General features: G+C 43.8%; 1 protein-coding gene across 5 annotated transcripts in view; it reads right to left on the reverse strand.

Moving 5' to 3' along the window:
* CADPS2 (calcium dependent secretion activator 2) overlaps nt 1-16,121 on the reverse strand; it is a 2,822,196-nt gene that overhangs the window by 1,407,783 nt on the left and 1,398,292 nt on the right. For all 5 annotated transcript variants that reach the window (XM_069629098.1, XM_069629097.1, XM_069629096.1 and 2 more), the window contains one exon: nt 13,168-13,269. In XM_069629098.1, the coding sequence (XP_069485199.1) occupies nt 13,168-13,269 (102 nt within the window). The remainder of the gene's footprint in view (nt 1-13,167; nt 13,270-16,121) is intronic.

The raw sequence follows: 16,121 nt of genomic DNA on the forward strand, positions 1-16,121 counted from the left end.
GCAAGGAATTGAAAATGATGCCTTAGAGGAAAGGACTTTTTGAAGAACACAACTGCACGTTTAGGTTTTTGCAGCCATTTCATGTACAGAAATGCTTTTTTTTTTTGCATTCTTTAAGTAAAAAATGAAACCAATCCAATTAACGGGGCTGAGCACTGAAACAGGTTTAAACTAAGTTTGAATAGTTTTTCCACCGCCCTACAAAATGACACACCAGCACCCGTAGACCTGCTTTCTTCCTGTGATATCAAACACTGATACATACGTGGCACCATGCCCGCCCTAATATCCCTATAGCATACACAGCAAATGCATGGCTTACTGCCTTCCCTTCTATCCCCCTAAACACAACCATTCATCTCAACTCACCCTCAGTTGCAGGGTGTCACCTGCGGTGGACTGGCCTATAGGGAACTCTGGAAATGTCCTGGAAGGCCTCTGAACCCTGGGCCTCTCCTGTATAGTAACCTATTTTATTTCAAAATCTTTTCATAGGAAAAGGGTTAAGCTCGCTGAAAGTGTGTTATATGGGGTCACTTTGAAAATAATGTCCACTGCCCATAGTGGTTCCATGCCCATCCATGGGTGTCACCCACCTTGGGTTCATTTTACTTTTCCTACCAAGTCATGACTTCAATGGGCTCACATTCACTGGAATGAGCTAGGACATTTTTGTCACCACGGACTTCAGTGGCATTACCCTCCGAAAACACCTGCATTTTTCCTCTTTGAAGACTTAACAGTTGAGAGGTATGACACATCCATGCCTGGTGTCCTGATCCCTCACCAAGCACACTCATGCCTACTGTCCCTCCATCTCCTAACCCCCAAACACACTCATGCCTGCTGTCCTGCCATCTCCTAACCCCGAAACACACTCCTACCTGCAATCCCTCCATCCCCCAACCCTCAAACACATTCATGCCTGGCACCAAGGCTACCCTCCAGCACCCAAATATATTTCTAACTTGGCCTGGGAACTAGCCTCCCAGACCTCTCAAATTGTAACATAGCATGCAGGAGAAGGTCATACAATCCTGTTTTTTTAAAACATTATTTGCAATGTGAGACTTTTACACTTTTTTCAAGTTTAAATGCATGACTACAATTCTCAGAATCCAGAGAAATTGTCATGCCGCCGGCGTCTAGTCGCCGGTGGGGGCTAGGGAACGCCTGGCGTTGGCGGTGCCATTAGATCGTCCATGGTTCCCTGTCCATTTCCGGGTTTGCCCGCTCTAGTCTTTCTCTGTCTCACTGGTTTCGCTACTTAAGCACCGCCCACTTCCGGGTTTGGTGCGTTGCAACTTTGTTTCTTTCCCTTGTTGCTTGCTCCGTGTGCTTTTCCTCCGTGCTTACCTTGCTTACCCTTGGGCCTCCAGTCGGCGTCTCTTCGCCGTTCTTTCTCTCCTTTTCTCGCCCGCGGCGCTTCCTCGCCATTCTGGTTCTCCTGTCTTTCTTTCCTTTTCTCGCTTTGCCACTCTCCGGCTGATTTCCTCGTCCACCTCTCCTGGAAACTTCTAAGGACTTACTTCGCCTCCAGACTCCTGTCCAGGATCCTTGCTTCAGTCGTCCTCCTTCTGACATCGGATCTGCAGGTTTTCATCGCTTCACTCTCCGGACCTGCTGGACGTTATCTTGTTCTCCGAGGGTTTTTTTTAAGCATCTGCTTTTTTCCCTCGTCTATTCGGTCCCTGCGGGAAGGAAGCCTCTTGCTTCCCTGCTTGGCAGGGAATCAGGGTGGCTTCCCACCGCGGACGGCCCTACCTCTTCTCAAAGAAGAAGAAGATCGGAAAGAAGGCTAACCGCCGTGAAACTTCTTGAGAGGACTCAGGTGAGGAGGAAGGGGAGGAGGTAGTGAATATAGCTGATACACCTTCTAAAGCTGCGCAGGTTGACAGAAATAGACAGTGCTGGATGACCTACTCACCTATGTAACATGGAGCACTGAACACAGTACAGCTTTCTGTTCTGCTCTTTGAGTGGCTGCAGAAGCCAACATTGAGCATACTGAAAACACGATTAAACAAAGAAATGACATTCTCCTCTGAAAGGTGACTGTCACTTAGCGTGATTACACTGTTGCAGGCTGTGGCTAAAAGCTCTCCAGCACCATGCGAAAGCTATGCACCCAGGTGTCCCAGTTCTGAAAGAGCTCAGCGAATAAAACAGCTGAACTTCCGGGCTTCCATAGGTAAAGAGCCAAACAGAAGTTGACCTAACCAACCTCTCTTAGCAGGGAGACTATAATAGACACATTGTAAAGCTGAAATGACAAACTTTAGAGTCTAAATATCAAAACGTTTGTAAAAAAACATATCCTGACTTCTTCGGATCAGGCAGCTAGGTGGGGCGCCACCAAAGCTGGAAGCCTAGGTCACGTGTCCGTTTGCCTATACATAAGACATCTCTGCCTAATGCAGGGAAACCTACTCCAGAAAGTCTATGGGGCTCATTACAAGTGTGGCCGTCTGGAAATAAGGGTGCCTGTAGCAACGGACTGCCACCCTTTCCAAACTGTCACACTACAAGTCTTCCCGCAGGGGCCATTGCAGTCGGCAGGTCTGACCTGCCGGGGGCTATGGTCCCGGTAGGCAGACTTGTCACGGAAGCACTGGCACCATTAGCAATGGTGCTGGTGCTTCCGTTTCCCCCATTCTCATGGAGTCCTAAAGGACTAAAGGACTCCATGGGAATGGGAACTTACACTTTCTGCCGCCTGATATCCTGGCACCGGGATTGCAGGGGGCGGAAACATTGTTACGAGTTCGGTAGCAACCTGCCGGTAGCACCGGCGGGTTATCACCAAACTCGTAATGAGGCCCCATGTATGGGGCTTCCATTATGAAGAGACCAATAATTGCATTTGACAGGTGGTCAACAGATGTGCTTCTACATTAGTTTTGTGCAGTAGTAAATGACGATAGATCCGTTCTTCATTGTGCATGTACCACGAAAGAAAATGGACACACACTGACACCCGTTTATGTGCATATGCTGCCTTATACGACCTGTAACCACTAATGAGCCGGACATATTTGAATGCGAGACTACAGTGTGATAGGATGGCTCATCCCACCCCAGTGGCAGGGTCTCTCCTCTCACCCCCTTCACTATCAGCCTGCTCTCCTCCACTTACTGAAGCTGGGGTGACACTTCAGCCACGTTAGAGAAGGTGTAGGAGCTTCCCTGGTACAAACAACCAGGGATTCTGCCCCCTGTATTGTCCAGGGAGGCCGCAATGAACAACACACCATTAAAGTAGGCATGGGAGTATCCAGCATTGCAAGAGTGGGGGGCGAGCCGCAAAATATTCCTGCTATTTCTCTCCCCAAATGCACCCTGGAAAATTAATGCTAAACCAACACACAAACAAATGTCATAGTATATGGAAAAAAACAAATTAAACAAGAAATGTGGAATCTTGTTTTTAATAATTTTTGTATTGGAAGATGAGTAAGGTAATCATAAGTTAAGAAGTCAGCTAGAATTTGCACGCAATAAGGCATCACTCAAGAAGCATGCATCATTTTTCCTTCTGCTGAACAAGTCGATAACAGGAGAGAAGTCAAATGTTTCTGCAAAATCCTGTTCAATACTGAGAAGCGCAGGGGCACTGCAGTCAACAACCTGGATTGGGACACAGAGGATGCTCCTGCTATGCCCCTCATTATGCACGGTGGAGGCAGGGCACAAGCAACACTGCTGTCCCAAACAGGATGCACAGAACAAAAGTCATGCCACAGTAAGAAAGGGCTGCCCCCAAATGCCAGCCTTGCTGAGTAATAATACATACCATACTTGAGCCACGTTTTAAACTAAGTAGGTATGTGTTATTACTTGTCTAGCCTGTTCTTACTGCGGCATGGCATTTGCATTTATGGCACACCACCCCTCACCCGCTAAAATCCAGTCCTCCGCTGCCGGCTCAGCACAAACACATCTACCATCCCAGTCACACAACATTCCCTTGCTACAAATACATCATAAACACACAGCACAGCATGAATACATATACACATATTTAAGCAAATTCTTACCAGCTCTTGCTCCAGTTTCACCAGGAAGAAGGCCTGGCCTCCACTGCAGCCTGCCGACTCGTGTGCTCAGCCACCTCCCACCTCCACTATGCAGAAAGGGAAGCAAGAAGAGCTTCCTGATTTCCTGTCATGTGTAGTGGGGCTGGATCCGGACAGAAAGACATGTTCCAGTTGCAGGGTGGTGCACACTGTGATGAATCCTATGTGATTCTGGAAATGCACTGGAGGTACAGGGTCTCCATGTCCTTGTCCTGTACTCCCTTATCATGTGTGTTCTGTGTTGTTTTCTGTGCAGGAGTCCATGTGGAACTCCTGGCAGTGTAGTTCTTCCTCTTTTTGGTTGTGGTGAACAGAGACCCTGGGATAGCCTTATGGCACCCATGGGTGGGGGTACAACCCTGCACTCCTGTGTATTTATTTGTACACCTGTGTGTGGCCCACAGATCAGGGTATGGGCTGGTGGCAGCTCCATGCTGAATTTGACAGGTGCTCCGAGTATACTCCATTTTGGGATACCCAGGCCCTGCCATAGGAATAAGTGGATTCCTGATAGGAGACAAGATGGTCCCTGTGGCCTCTTAGGTTCTATTGCCTGTTACCTGCTTTCCCAAAGTCCTGGGAAGCCCTGACTATGTCCCTTCCCCTGACTAGCCGTTGGGTGGAAGAACCATATATGGTTTTGTGGGGAAGTCCAGGACAGACTGGCTGGCTGGCGCCTTACCAGTATATGTTGTGGGTACACCCTTGGGGTAGGACCTGGGTGAATGGAGTGTGTGATCAATATGAAGTCCATGTTATGGGTGGCTGGTATCTGTGTGTGTGACACAAAGAATGAGACAACCCTGCCTGAAAGTGAAATTAATGCAGTGTGGTGTGCTGAAAGGCTTGGCGCGTGCCCCAATCCACATTCCTTGTTATGAGTGTCTGGGTGGAAGTGAATGGCCTGAATGCACTGTGAGCCTGATTGGCTGCCTGCCTGCTTGAATGCCGTTCTGACTGATTGGCTGACTGAGCTTGGCTCAGTAGTGTGAATGAGGGACAGATTTGTATATCTGGGGACCTCTCACTTAAATTGCTCAGAAGCTGAAGTTGAAACTTGACGCTGCTTATCTTTGAAGCCCAGCTGTGTCACAGTTTATTACATGGCACACGGAAGCCAGGAATCTCCTTCCTCTACAATGAATGTGGAGCACAATAAAAACGCTTTGATTTGTAATCCTTCAGATTCTTGTTGAGAAGGTCTCCAACCCGTCTCACGGCCAACCTCCACAAACACCCCGTGTCACAAGAGTCTAGGAACCAGGCCGGTGTGTATCAATAAGACACTTATGAATTTATTATTTAATGTCAACTGAGAATAAACAGCTTAAATCAGCCACCAATGTTGTGGCAACACAAAGACAAAATATTCTTTTTGGGTAAGCAGCACACTGAGATGACTAAAAATATACAGTGACAAGAATTTCCTTTGACTTCTTTCACCACTACAATCAGAGAACAGTTCAAAATACACCAGGAAAATTAATGCAAACAAACAGGAAAGTGCATGCGCACAAAATGATGCTCGAATCCCAGCAACCTTCATACCCCCAAAAATCCACTAGGCTTGTCAGTTTTAGATGGAAGGCAGTGGCAAGGAGTGGGAACACAAGGGAAAAATCGGATTCGGCTATAGTTCACAGAAACAATATGGGTAGAAAGTAAAGAATGGGAAAATTCATTTTTGGAGCACAATAAGAGAATGAATAGAAAGACAGGGAGTTTGTTTCTTATACTTAGAAAGACAGGCAGGGCTTTTAGAGAATACTAGTCAGCACACAAGGGGAAAATCGGTTTTAGGATATTCAACACATGGGCAGTGGGAAAACAAAGGCAAACGGAAATTCGTTTTTACCTCACAATGGGGAAAGCGAACAGACGAGGAAAATCGTTTTTTGGGATGTTGAGCACAATTTCAATGGAAGAGAAAATGCAAATGGAATTTGTTTTTACTAATGCTTAAAATGACAGGCAAGATCTGGGAAAGGGGGTAGCTCACAAGAGGAAAATCAGTTTTTGGTTAGGATGACAGATCCAATGGGAAAATACAGCTGCAGATGGAAATTAGTTTAGCAGGGCACATTGAAACACAGGGACACATTTGTTTTTCAGATCACAATGGGATAAATTCTTTTGGGCACACTTTATGACTATACCAGTTCACAATACACTGGGAAAAGATGGTTGGTTTCGAATTCCAACAATACATATCCTGTGAAATAAATGGGGAAATTAATTGATTTGCTTAGAAAAATACATACACTAAGGATTTACACAGGCAAATGGGGATTCTTCAATGGGGTAATGACTGAAATACAGGCAAATGGGAATTTTGAAATAGGGAATTTTCTTTATTTTGTTATTCGCATAAAATTGAAACAATTTTTCTGACAAAACAAAATAATTCCTACATGTCATCCTAACATCAAAATCTAAAAAATGTCATCATTGTTTCCGCCACTAACAGAAAAGAGATAAGAAAAAAAGAGAAAATAAGAAAACAGAAAGGAAGAAAAGGGAAAGGAAGAGAGACAAGAAAAAGAAAAGAATGGGATGGAATGTTCCTTCGTGATTCCTCCTCTGATAAACAAGGGTGCCAAAAATGCCAAAAATGTAGTCATAGCGATCACATAACACGTCTTGTTCCCTGCAATCAGGAGCGACCACCATGAGTCCGACTCTTGGGTTTGGAAGTCAGATAATAGTTTTCTAAAGTGATTGGTACGCCTCTCTGCCAGAGCTGGGCAAGAGGTGACCAGATGTTTCAACGATTCCACGACAGAGGTGTCATTACAAAAATGACACTTACTACTCTCTGATAGACCGCGGATTGATTGGATCTCATTTGTGGGCTCAAGTTTAAGACGAATCCACAGGAACTGGTCTCTGAGTTTCCGATCCGGGAATTGTTTTAAGTATTCACAGACAGCGTCCCGTTATCGTGACTCCAGGGCAAGATGTGCGACTGATCAGTATCTACTTGCTGAGTCCAAGGTGTTAATCCAGTCTAGATCTCTGAGCTTGGTCTTTATCCATATAGGGTTGGTAAGTAGGATCTTAACTGAGCTCCCAGTTTCTTCCCAACAAGGAGCGCATTTTCCTTCTCCAGGTCTGTAGCATGATGTTTTGAGATGCTATAATTTCTTTATATAGCATTTTTAAGATGTCAGGTTGTGAAGATACAAAACATTTCCTGAACAGGGCCAGGCTTTTCAAGTCCACCGCTGCTTTTAGTGAGGAAAGGCTCAGCTCCCACCATATGATCTGAATCGGTGTCGATTGCAGGAGGCCCAGAACTTTCTTCCAGAATAGGCCTTCCAATTGGGGCCAAATCTTTTCTGGGATATTGGGCATTGCCTCTAATCCATAAATTATTGTTGGTACAACATTTGACTTATAAAAGGTAAGGACAGGCAAGATGGAAAAGTGCCCGTACCTTTGATTCAGGGCACGTGCTTGACTTGACATTGTCTTGATTTTACCTCTTAAGTGGGAAACCATTGAGAACTTTGATGATGTGTTACTGATCCAGACTCCCAGGTACTTAAATGCACTCACTTGCTTAATTTCCTGGCCGTCCAAGGACCAAAGGTAGCAGTTTTTTCCTCTATTGGAGTTCCCAAAAGTCAAGATCTTAGTTTTAGACTTGGTGATCTCCAGGCCCTTCGCCTTAATGAAGGTCAGCAAGATGTTAAATTGGCATTGCAGACCTACTGGCGTTTGATCTATCACAACTATGTCATTGGCATAGAGTATGCGAGGTAGCTGGACTCCACCAACCTTAGGTGGGAAAGTTCTTATTTTGAACTCTGTATCCTTCATATCAGCCACAAAGAATTTAAACAAGGCATGAGCCATTGGGCACCCCTGCTGCACTCCCTTGGCTGTTGGAATTTCTTTTGAAAGAAGGCCGGATTTGTCCAGTCACACTCTGAGGGTAGTGGCCTAATGAATAGCTTTCATTGGTTCCAGCAGAGATTCTGGGCAGTTTTTCGCCTCAAGTTTGTCCCATAGCTTCTGATGATCGATCTGGTCGAATGCCTGGACCAGATCGACAAAAACCATATAGAGTTTTGGGTTCCCATCTTGGACTCGACCCTTTAACATATTGATGATGAGTCCCAACTCCCCTAACAAAACCTGTTTGGAGTGGGTTGTTGTAGCCTGAGTCAGCACACCAGCTAGAGAAGTGATCTAGAATGATTGCTCCATACAGTTTGCCGATTACATTCAGGAGGGCGATGGGGGCAATATTTTTTCGGGTTATCACGTTCCCCATTTTTAAAAATGGGGACCACAATCGCCCTCCTGCAGGAGCTCGGAATTCTGTGAAAGATAGAAATCTGAGTTAACAAGGCATGAACTAAAGTTGCCCACTCATCCTGTTGTTCCTTCAACATCAGATTGGTTAACCCATCAGTGCAAGGAGCCAGTGAGTTGCTTAACTTGGCAATATGGTCTTGGATATCATTAATGGTAGATGAGAAGACCCAAGGTTCCTCCCTGTCCAGGGAGCAGTCATTAATGGGGGTATTTTGATCCGCGGCATATAGAATTTTAAAGTGTTGGATCGAAGTAAGTTCGCTAATAGGGTTTGTCTGGTCGTCACTCAGCTGTGCTCCCAGCAACTTTATGAGCACCCAGAAATCCCTTGTTTTTTTGCCTACAAGCACCCTGAGCATTGGTTCCTGAGTTGTGCTGGTATAACGGCCGTCTGAATGAATATAGCCAATTCCTAAGGTTCTTTCTACCCAAAGGAGCATTTTTTTGATCAATTGCTGCTACTGATTTCTTAGCCACTCTGACAAGCCTTCTCACCACCTTTCTACTGGGAACCAAATCCAAATTAAAGACATGAAGATGATTTACAGGGGGTTTCCGTCTCTTATTAGATTTGCAGAAGTAAGGTTTCAAAAGAGGGGTGTATTCCACTGGTGTTGAAATTCACAGAAAGTTTCATACTGATATTTGGCAACTTTAGTCGGAAACCACCACTAGTGACAGGTCAAAGGCATCCTTTGACGGGTGTTAGGCACGGAACCCTTCCATTCCATGCGTAACATATGATGATCGCTGTTCTTCATTTTTATTACTTTGAATGAAGTCACTAACGGCAGAAAATGGTGAGAGATGAAGGTATAATCTATCACGGAAGAGCAGCCCATGCTCTCCCATGTCGCCTGAGGCGGTTGATGATCTTCAGTATTTCCATTGAGCATATACATACTTTTTGCAGCAATCAATGGATTCCACGTAGTCGCTCTAGTATGTCAGGAGGCCACATGGGCCGTATTTTTAGAGGGGGAACTGCCACCAAGGCATGAGGTGTTTAAGTTCACATTCTGTGTTTGCTGAGTTATGTATTCGTTGTTGATCACATCTGATATGTGGTCGATAAAGCCTTCATTTGATGTTAACGCCGGATTCCAATAAGCGTTAATTATGACCAGTCTCGAAGATGGCTCTGCACCTTGTCTGTTGTCCTTAGTCTCACAGCCAATCAACAATTCCAGTGACAATGGGCTAGCCGAGACAGATTTAGTTAAAGTCAACGGCCTTCTAGATTTAATGGTCGTTAGCAGACCCGATGAGCGTCGCCCCTTCTTACCCTTTGTAGGGGCACTCAATGATGTCTTGAAGCCCTCCAAAATCGGGTTAACCCAGAGCCATGTCTCCTGAAGGCATATTAAATCAAAATGACCCATATTTATGTCAGTGGTCTTGACAAGGTGACTAAAACCTGGCATATTCCACAACGCCATTGTTAAACATGGATACGTCAAACTAGTCTTGCTGGTCAGTATGATCTCAGGAGTTGTCAAAGATTTGGGTTCCTATGTCCTGCTATGTCAATTCTCTTGGCAACCAAGACCAGTCCTGTTTTTTGACGGTGACTAAGGAGGTCGATGGCACTTGACTAATACTTCTGATTTGTCACAAGACCATTTGGAACATGACGTGTAACCTTGGTCCCAACGAGAACCCAACCTGTAGGGTTACCCTCCTAGGCTTCTTTAGGGGGTGAATCACCTGTTAAACCCTCATATTGTGAGGTTAGGCTGGGTGACACTTCACAAGGCATTGCCTTGTTCTCCCTTTCTGAATTCTTAAGTGTCATTGGGTCGAACCCCAGCATCAGAAAACTTTCTGCTTCTTTGACCAACATGTTCTTAACCACCGGGGAGGTAAGTTACAGATGTTCTTCGCTCGTCCACAAACTCGATTATTCTCACGTCTTTTGATGAAAGTTGTCTCAAGTTGGGAATACAGTGAAAGAGATCTAATACTGTTCCCGATTTAGAATTAGATTATCCTCTTTATCCAGTATTCTTTCAAGCTTGAGTGAGCGGTATTTCGGATTCTGAAATAGAGACCCCCCCAGCTTTCCTCTTTGATTCATCCGCTGCCTTTGGCCCGCTCTCTCTGTTTTTTATTGGGCTCTTGGCTCTGTTTACTTGTTGATGATGTCGACCAACCTCTGCACTTTCAGCCCGAATACTGAGAGGCTTTGGGACCCCAGCTTTAATTACTGGAAGCTCGTCCGTAGGAGCTAAGTTTGCATCGGCTTCAAGGTTTTTTTCCCCAGTAGGTAAATCTGAGTTGATATTTGACCCCCTGGAAATGCTCCAATCGGTTCGCCCCTTTTGAGTTTGGACAAACAGTGCTCTTTCTTTTTTCCTGCATAATGGGGAAGAGGGATGTGGAATGAGCCGTCAAAGGGGAGCCTGGTTGAGAGTCCATGTCCTGTTGAGCAAAAGCTGGTCCAATTGACCGTTGCACTTCCATATTGCCAGTCAGTGAGCCGTCTATGGAATATGTTAACAGGTCGGACACACTTCAGTAGCGATGGGCTCACCCAGATGCGGGAGTTCCTTATTTAAAGTAGACAAAGGTGCACTGATGGTCATTGAATTGTGTGCCTTTATAAGGGTTTTCCTGGGAGTTGGTTTTGAATTTCCTCTCTTGGCCTTCAAGTGACGAGTAGGGAACGCTGGGTCCTTTATATTTGGGGGTTCTTGCGGCGGCGGCTTAGCCTGAGAGACAGTTTCGGTCACACTGTTTTTTTGGGGGCAAAAATGGCAAAGGCCTGGTTCACCAATTTGCCTGAATTGGCCAGGTCGGTCTGAATTACCTCGTTTTTATGGTCTGAAAAGTTTCAGGGTCCTTGCCTTTGTCCAGTTAGTACAGAAGATGGTATCTTGCTTATTGCATGTGCACTTGTAGCCGACCCCAAGCGTTGTTCGTTAGATCCACCTGCTGAATGATTAGAGTTGTCTGTATACCTTGCGAGCACCTTGTTTGATAGTCAGAGGTGGTTTGCATTGTCTCCCTCCCTAAATCAAATTGTGGTTATTCTGATGTTACACAGGTCTCTTTAGCCGTAACAAAACCCTCCAAAAAAACAGTTTAGAATGTGTCATCGCCAGCAAAATGGTATGGTCTTTGAGAGTGTCGTTTAAATGCTCATACAGCTTCATAAATGGAGCAAGAGCGATTAATTGTCGACATAGTTAGAAGGTCCGGTTTACTTTTTCTAGCTGATGCGACATTCTGTGCTTGGGTAGGCTCCTGATCAAAAGATGAATCATTTGGGCTGGAAATACTCGAATTCCGCCGCATTGGGTTTTTACTAGCATCTTGTGCAGTTCTTGGATATAATTAGTTAGGAGCCCTAGTCTCTAGTTCAGTAGCATTTGGTGAACAGGCCATTCTTCTCCAATGCCAATGGTAGTTTTTGGAGGCATCTTTATCTTTGGAAATAAGGAGTCATCTCTTACTGATTTTTCCAGTGACACCTCAATGCCACCCGAAAGACTCTGAATGGCCCGAGGGGCCGTGTCAATAAAGTCTTTTATCCAAGCCGGCTTCTGATAGCCAGCCGGCTGATCCTTCCCCTTCAACTCAGAGACCAAGTCAGACGGCTCCCCCAGGGGGCTTGTGGAACTGTCCATGACATGAAATATTTGTTACAGGCTAAACATACATATCAGAGGTTGTGCAAGCAGTTCACTGTGTACGTAAGAGGTTTGCATCAATGACCCCTCTCTAATCATAGATCTTGTCTGCACTCTGAGAGGATCGAAGGGCTTTGTACATAAACCAAGTCCTGTTGCGCTCTCGCACATCTTGTGATTGGTGGTCAGGCTTGAAGTCCAAACCTCCATTCTCTGGAAATGTCTGCCATTACATATCTTAAAATACAGGACCAGGATTTTTCCTCTGGGTAAAGTGACACTTAAGGATACCTTCAGCTACGCATTTTCCCCCACCATTCACAGTACATTATCAATCCAGCAAAAACAACCACATTTTCAAAATTACCCATGAACTAGGATACCAGGGAACACATAAGCATGATTTAGCAGGCACCCAACACCCTTTTCAGTTACATTACCCTGCCTTAGATGCATCATCTAGAGCATGGCACGAGATCAAAGCTTATCGCTGGCCCTCCCCCACTACATCAAACACATGGGACACACTCCAACCATACACTGCCCCCACACCAATCACTTGGTCTCTGTCGTACAATGTTCTGGGACAAGCTTTCAACATTACAAGGCAACACCGGTGGCAGATGCACTCTTTATGAATGCTAATTTCCGCAGCATATAGCAGTTGCTATCACTATTTTGCAACACTCGAGTAAACATATTTCACATAGGAATTCCATCGTAGCACTGGAAATATTATGTAATGAAGCCACAGCAGACAGTGTTGCCGTAACATGAACCGAAATGTAAAGTTTGGAAAATAAGCCGTAGTAAACAATAATTACCACACTTCCTTACAAAGTCCCATTTGCTCATTTTCAAATAACCCCCTTTACTAAAATCCCCGATGGCAATCAATCGCGAAAATCATCAGAATGATGGTGAGACATATGTCTGTACTATTCATTTCCATGGGGTCGTACCAACTCCTACTATTCTTTAACGGTACAGTTTTACCTATCCCTCTTTACTTCGGAAGCACCAGAGTAACAATTATTTACAGATTCTCCCACCTAAAGTCAGGTAAATTGGGACATTTCAAAAGTTACATTAAGCGACTTAAAAGGGACAGAAAATGTGTAAAAAACCCATTTTACCTAAAATGGCTTATCTGGTTTCCTAAAAGAGCGGAAAGTCTCTCTTTAATCTCTTCAAACCGTTCCTTTTCTTCACATGTTACTGTGCCAATTCCATCAGGCCTACAATGATAAGAACATTTCAATTAAATTAAGTATTAAATGATATGCAGACCGTCACAGTAAATTAACAATGATATTTTTTGTTGGCATCATGATTCAAATGAAACAGCACCTAACTTTAAATATAAATGTGTTTAGCTTTCATTTAGCATTACTACTCTTCCACTCACATCTGTGGATACAGAGTTGCAGAAAATGGATGCACTTCTTCACCCGCCATAGCCCAAGTAGCTTATTCAAAACAAGTGATCACATTCAGGTTTCTGCGTTATTCAATATTGCTCCCTTTACAGTTTAACGCAGACATGTTGCCATGCGACACTGGCACAGATCAAACCGCATAAACCCCTCGGAACACATGTAGAAGACGCCCTGACCAACATCAAGCTGGGGAGACAATCTGGACCAGAGATTGGCTCCCCAATAGACCCCCGTGAGGGGCTGTAGGGCATTCAGCCTTAGACAACACTGTGGGAGGGCGTAAACATGTATGAGACACACGGCAGATTTAAGCTTGGTGCTTTGGATTAACTTCAATTTTTGTGGCAGTCTACTAAAGGCTGGTTACTTGAGTGAAAGTATGAAACTGACTTTATTTGTGTCTCAAAAAAGTTTTTGGCGGTATTTGTCAGTGTAGGTTAATATATTTAGGTCAAGTAGTGCTTACAATGTGCACAGTTTTTTATTGTATTTCCTAAAACAAATTCCCAGCATACAACAGTTCTCTCTGCAATTCAATATTACATACACCCCATATGCTGTTTAGCAGAATCCACACCTAGGGCAGTGGCAGGTTTTGCATAAGAGAATAACGTTATACGTGACACATGGCTTCAGAGAGTTTGCCTATGTACTTAGGGAAAGTGAACCTTTTACTCTTAACATTCACAGACTTACAATTAGAAAACAAAACTAGCTTGGGCCTACCACTGAAACTCCTTAGAATCTACTTGTATTTATCTTGTTTAAATGAACAACATTTAATGTCATTAAAACTAGCAGCATTTACAGTTTCAATACAATGATTCTAATATTCATAAACTATATATGGTCTTTATGTAATGAATAATATAGCAATGTCAAAAATAGTAAAATCAAACAATATACAATCAGAAAAAGTGTATTATCCTAACATATTCTTCCTCTTTTCACTTGTAAAATGCTAAAGCCTCTGAAAATGATCAATGTGCATAGCCGTATAGAATTTGAGATGGAAAGCCAAAAAACATGTGCAGTTTGGAAAGGCAAATCAGTAGTCATGTGGATACTGGCTCACAAATGAAGCAAAATCATGTATCTAAAAGCTATCAAAACCCTACTGAACATTACATGATTTTTAAAACTAAGGCTATTAAAAAAACACTTCAAAACAGGTTAAAAATAAAAATCCATCTGCCATTCACACTTTCCGCTTCTGCCGGTTGAATATTATTGGAGACTTGTGTCCTGGCTAGAAGAAATATAAACCGGCACAAAGTCATTGATATGCACTATAGCCAAACTTGCAACTTGGCCCAGTGCATTTCCAGTTACAAGACTACCCTGGCAAAACACAAAAACGTGCTCACTCTAAAACCCTATGCAAGACCATGGAACATTTTTAAAATATAGTTCAAAAGCTGAATGCAGAAATTCAAACTGGATCAAGCACTACAACGAGAAAGTCCCATGCATGTACCTCTTGTTTAAAGCAGCATGCAGCTCGTCATCTCATCCAGTCTTCTGGCCTCATCCATTCCAGCTATGCGGCAGGAGTAGTCCTGCTCTCTAAGTGTTGCTGATCATCACCTCACTGCTTCCCCAAATCAGTCTAGTTTATAGGTCTCGAGCAGTCCTCATGGCATCACATAACTTCGACCAGCCTTCATTTTGTTCACTTCATAAGTGTCGCAGCACTCTCAAATCTCCTCGCACCAGATAAAATGCACACCTAGTAGTTTTCAATGGAAGCATTGAAATGGAAAATATTTCCCCCAATAGGCTTCACTTGCAACATTACTTTCAATGAGTGATAGCAATTGAAATGTATTTTCACTGGTAGGCTTCAATGGGAATATTAGGTTTAATGTTCAATAGCGATCAAAATGTATTTATGCTTCTGTCCCTAGTCCTGGGGTATTCCCAAATCAAAGGTATTCTGTTATTTCATTTAAACAACTGATTATAGTGAGCTACTAAGATATTTTCTTCTCAATGTAATATTGAAAAGTAAACTAGCCTGACTTGGCAGTAGCTTTTCATGAATTTGCAAGTGTTGAAATGTATGCCACTGGTAAAATGAATAACACTGCTAGAGCCTGTCACAATAGGTCATATCAGTTCATGAATTACACATTGAAGTGTTTAAAGAATGTTGTTAGTAAAATGAGCAACTCTGTTAAAACATACCATGAATGTGTGTAGCCAACTGTGTGAAACATAGTAATAAAGTATTTTGCAAGTCATGTCACAAAGCTAAGTGGACTTCACAGAGGTTGCAGCGCAAGGGTACAGTTTCCAGAATTGTATTAGGTCTCTGTACAATAAATTCGTAACTTAAAGATCAATCCGGGGCTTAGCGCACATTTTCTTGGAAAAGTGGCTCTTTGATGAGAACATCCCTGTAGGTGGCTGGCTGTTCCGTTTGAGCTACAAGGTGCATTCCAGCAAGTCGCCTAATAGTTCTGTTTGAAAGCTTCTCCCAGAGGTGAGTTTAAAATGGGGGATATTTGAGTTTTCGATTGGGATCCTGATCACTTCCCTGGCCAAGGGTCTTGATCCTAGAAGCACTCAACCCATTCATACCCATTTAGTCTGAAAATAACTCTTTCCTCTCTGATCGACCCTCCCAGTTCCAACTTGGGTCCTTCCTA

The sequence above is a fragment of the Ambystoma mexicanum genome, chromosome 12 (assembly GCF_040938575.1).
Source record: "Ambystoma mexicanum isolate Mex_15411 chromosome 12, UKY_AmexF1_1, whole genome shotgun sequence".
In the NCBI taxonomy this organism is placed as follows: Eukaryota; Metazoa; Chordata; class Amphibia; order Caudata; family Ambystomatidae; genus Ambystoma; species Ambystoma mexicanum.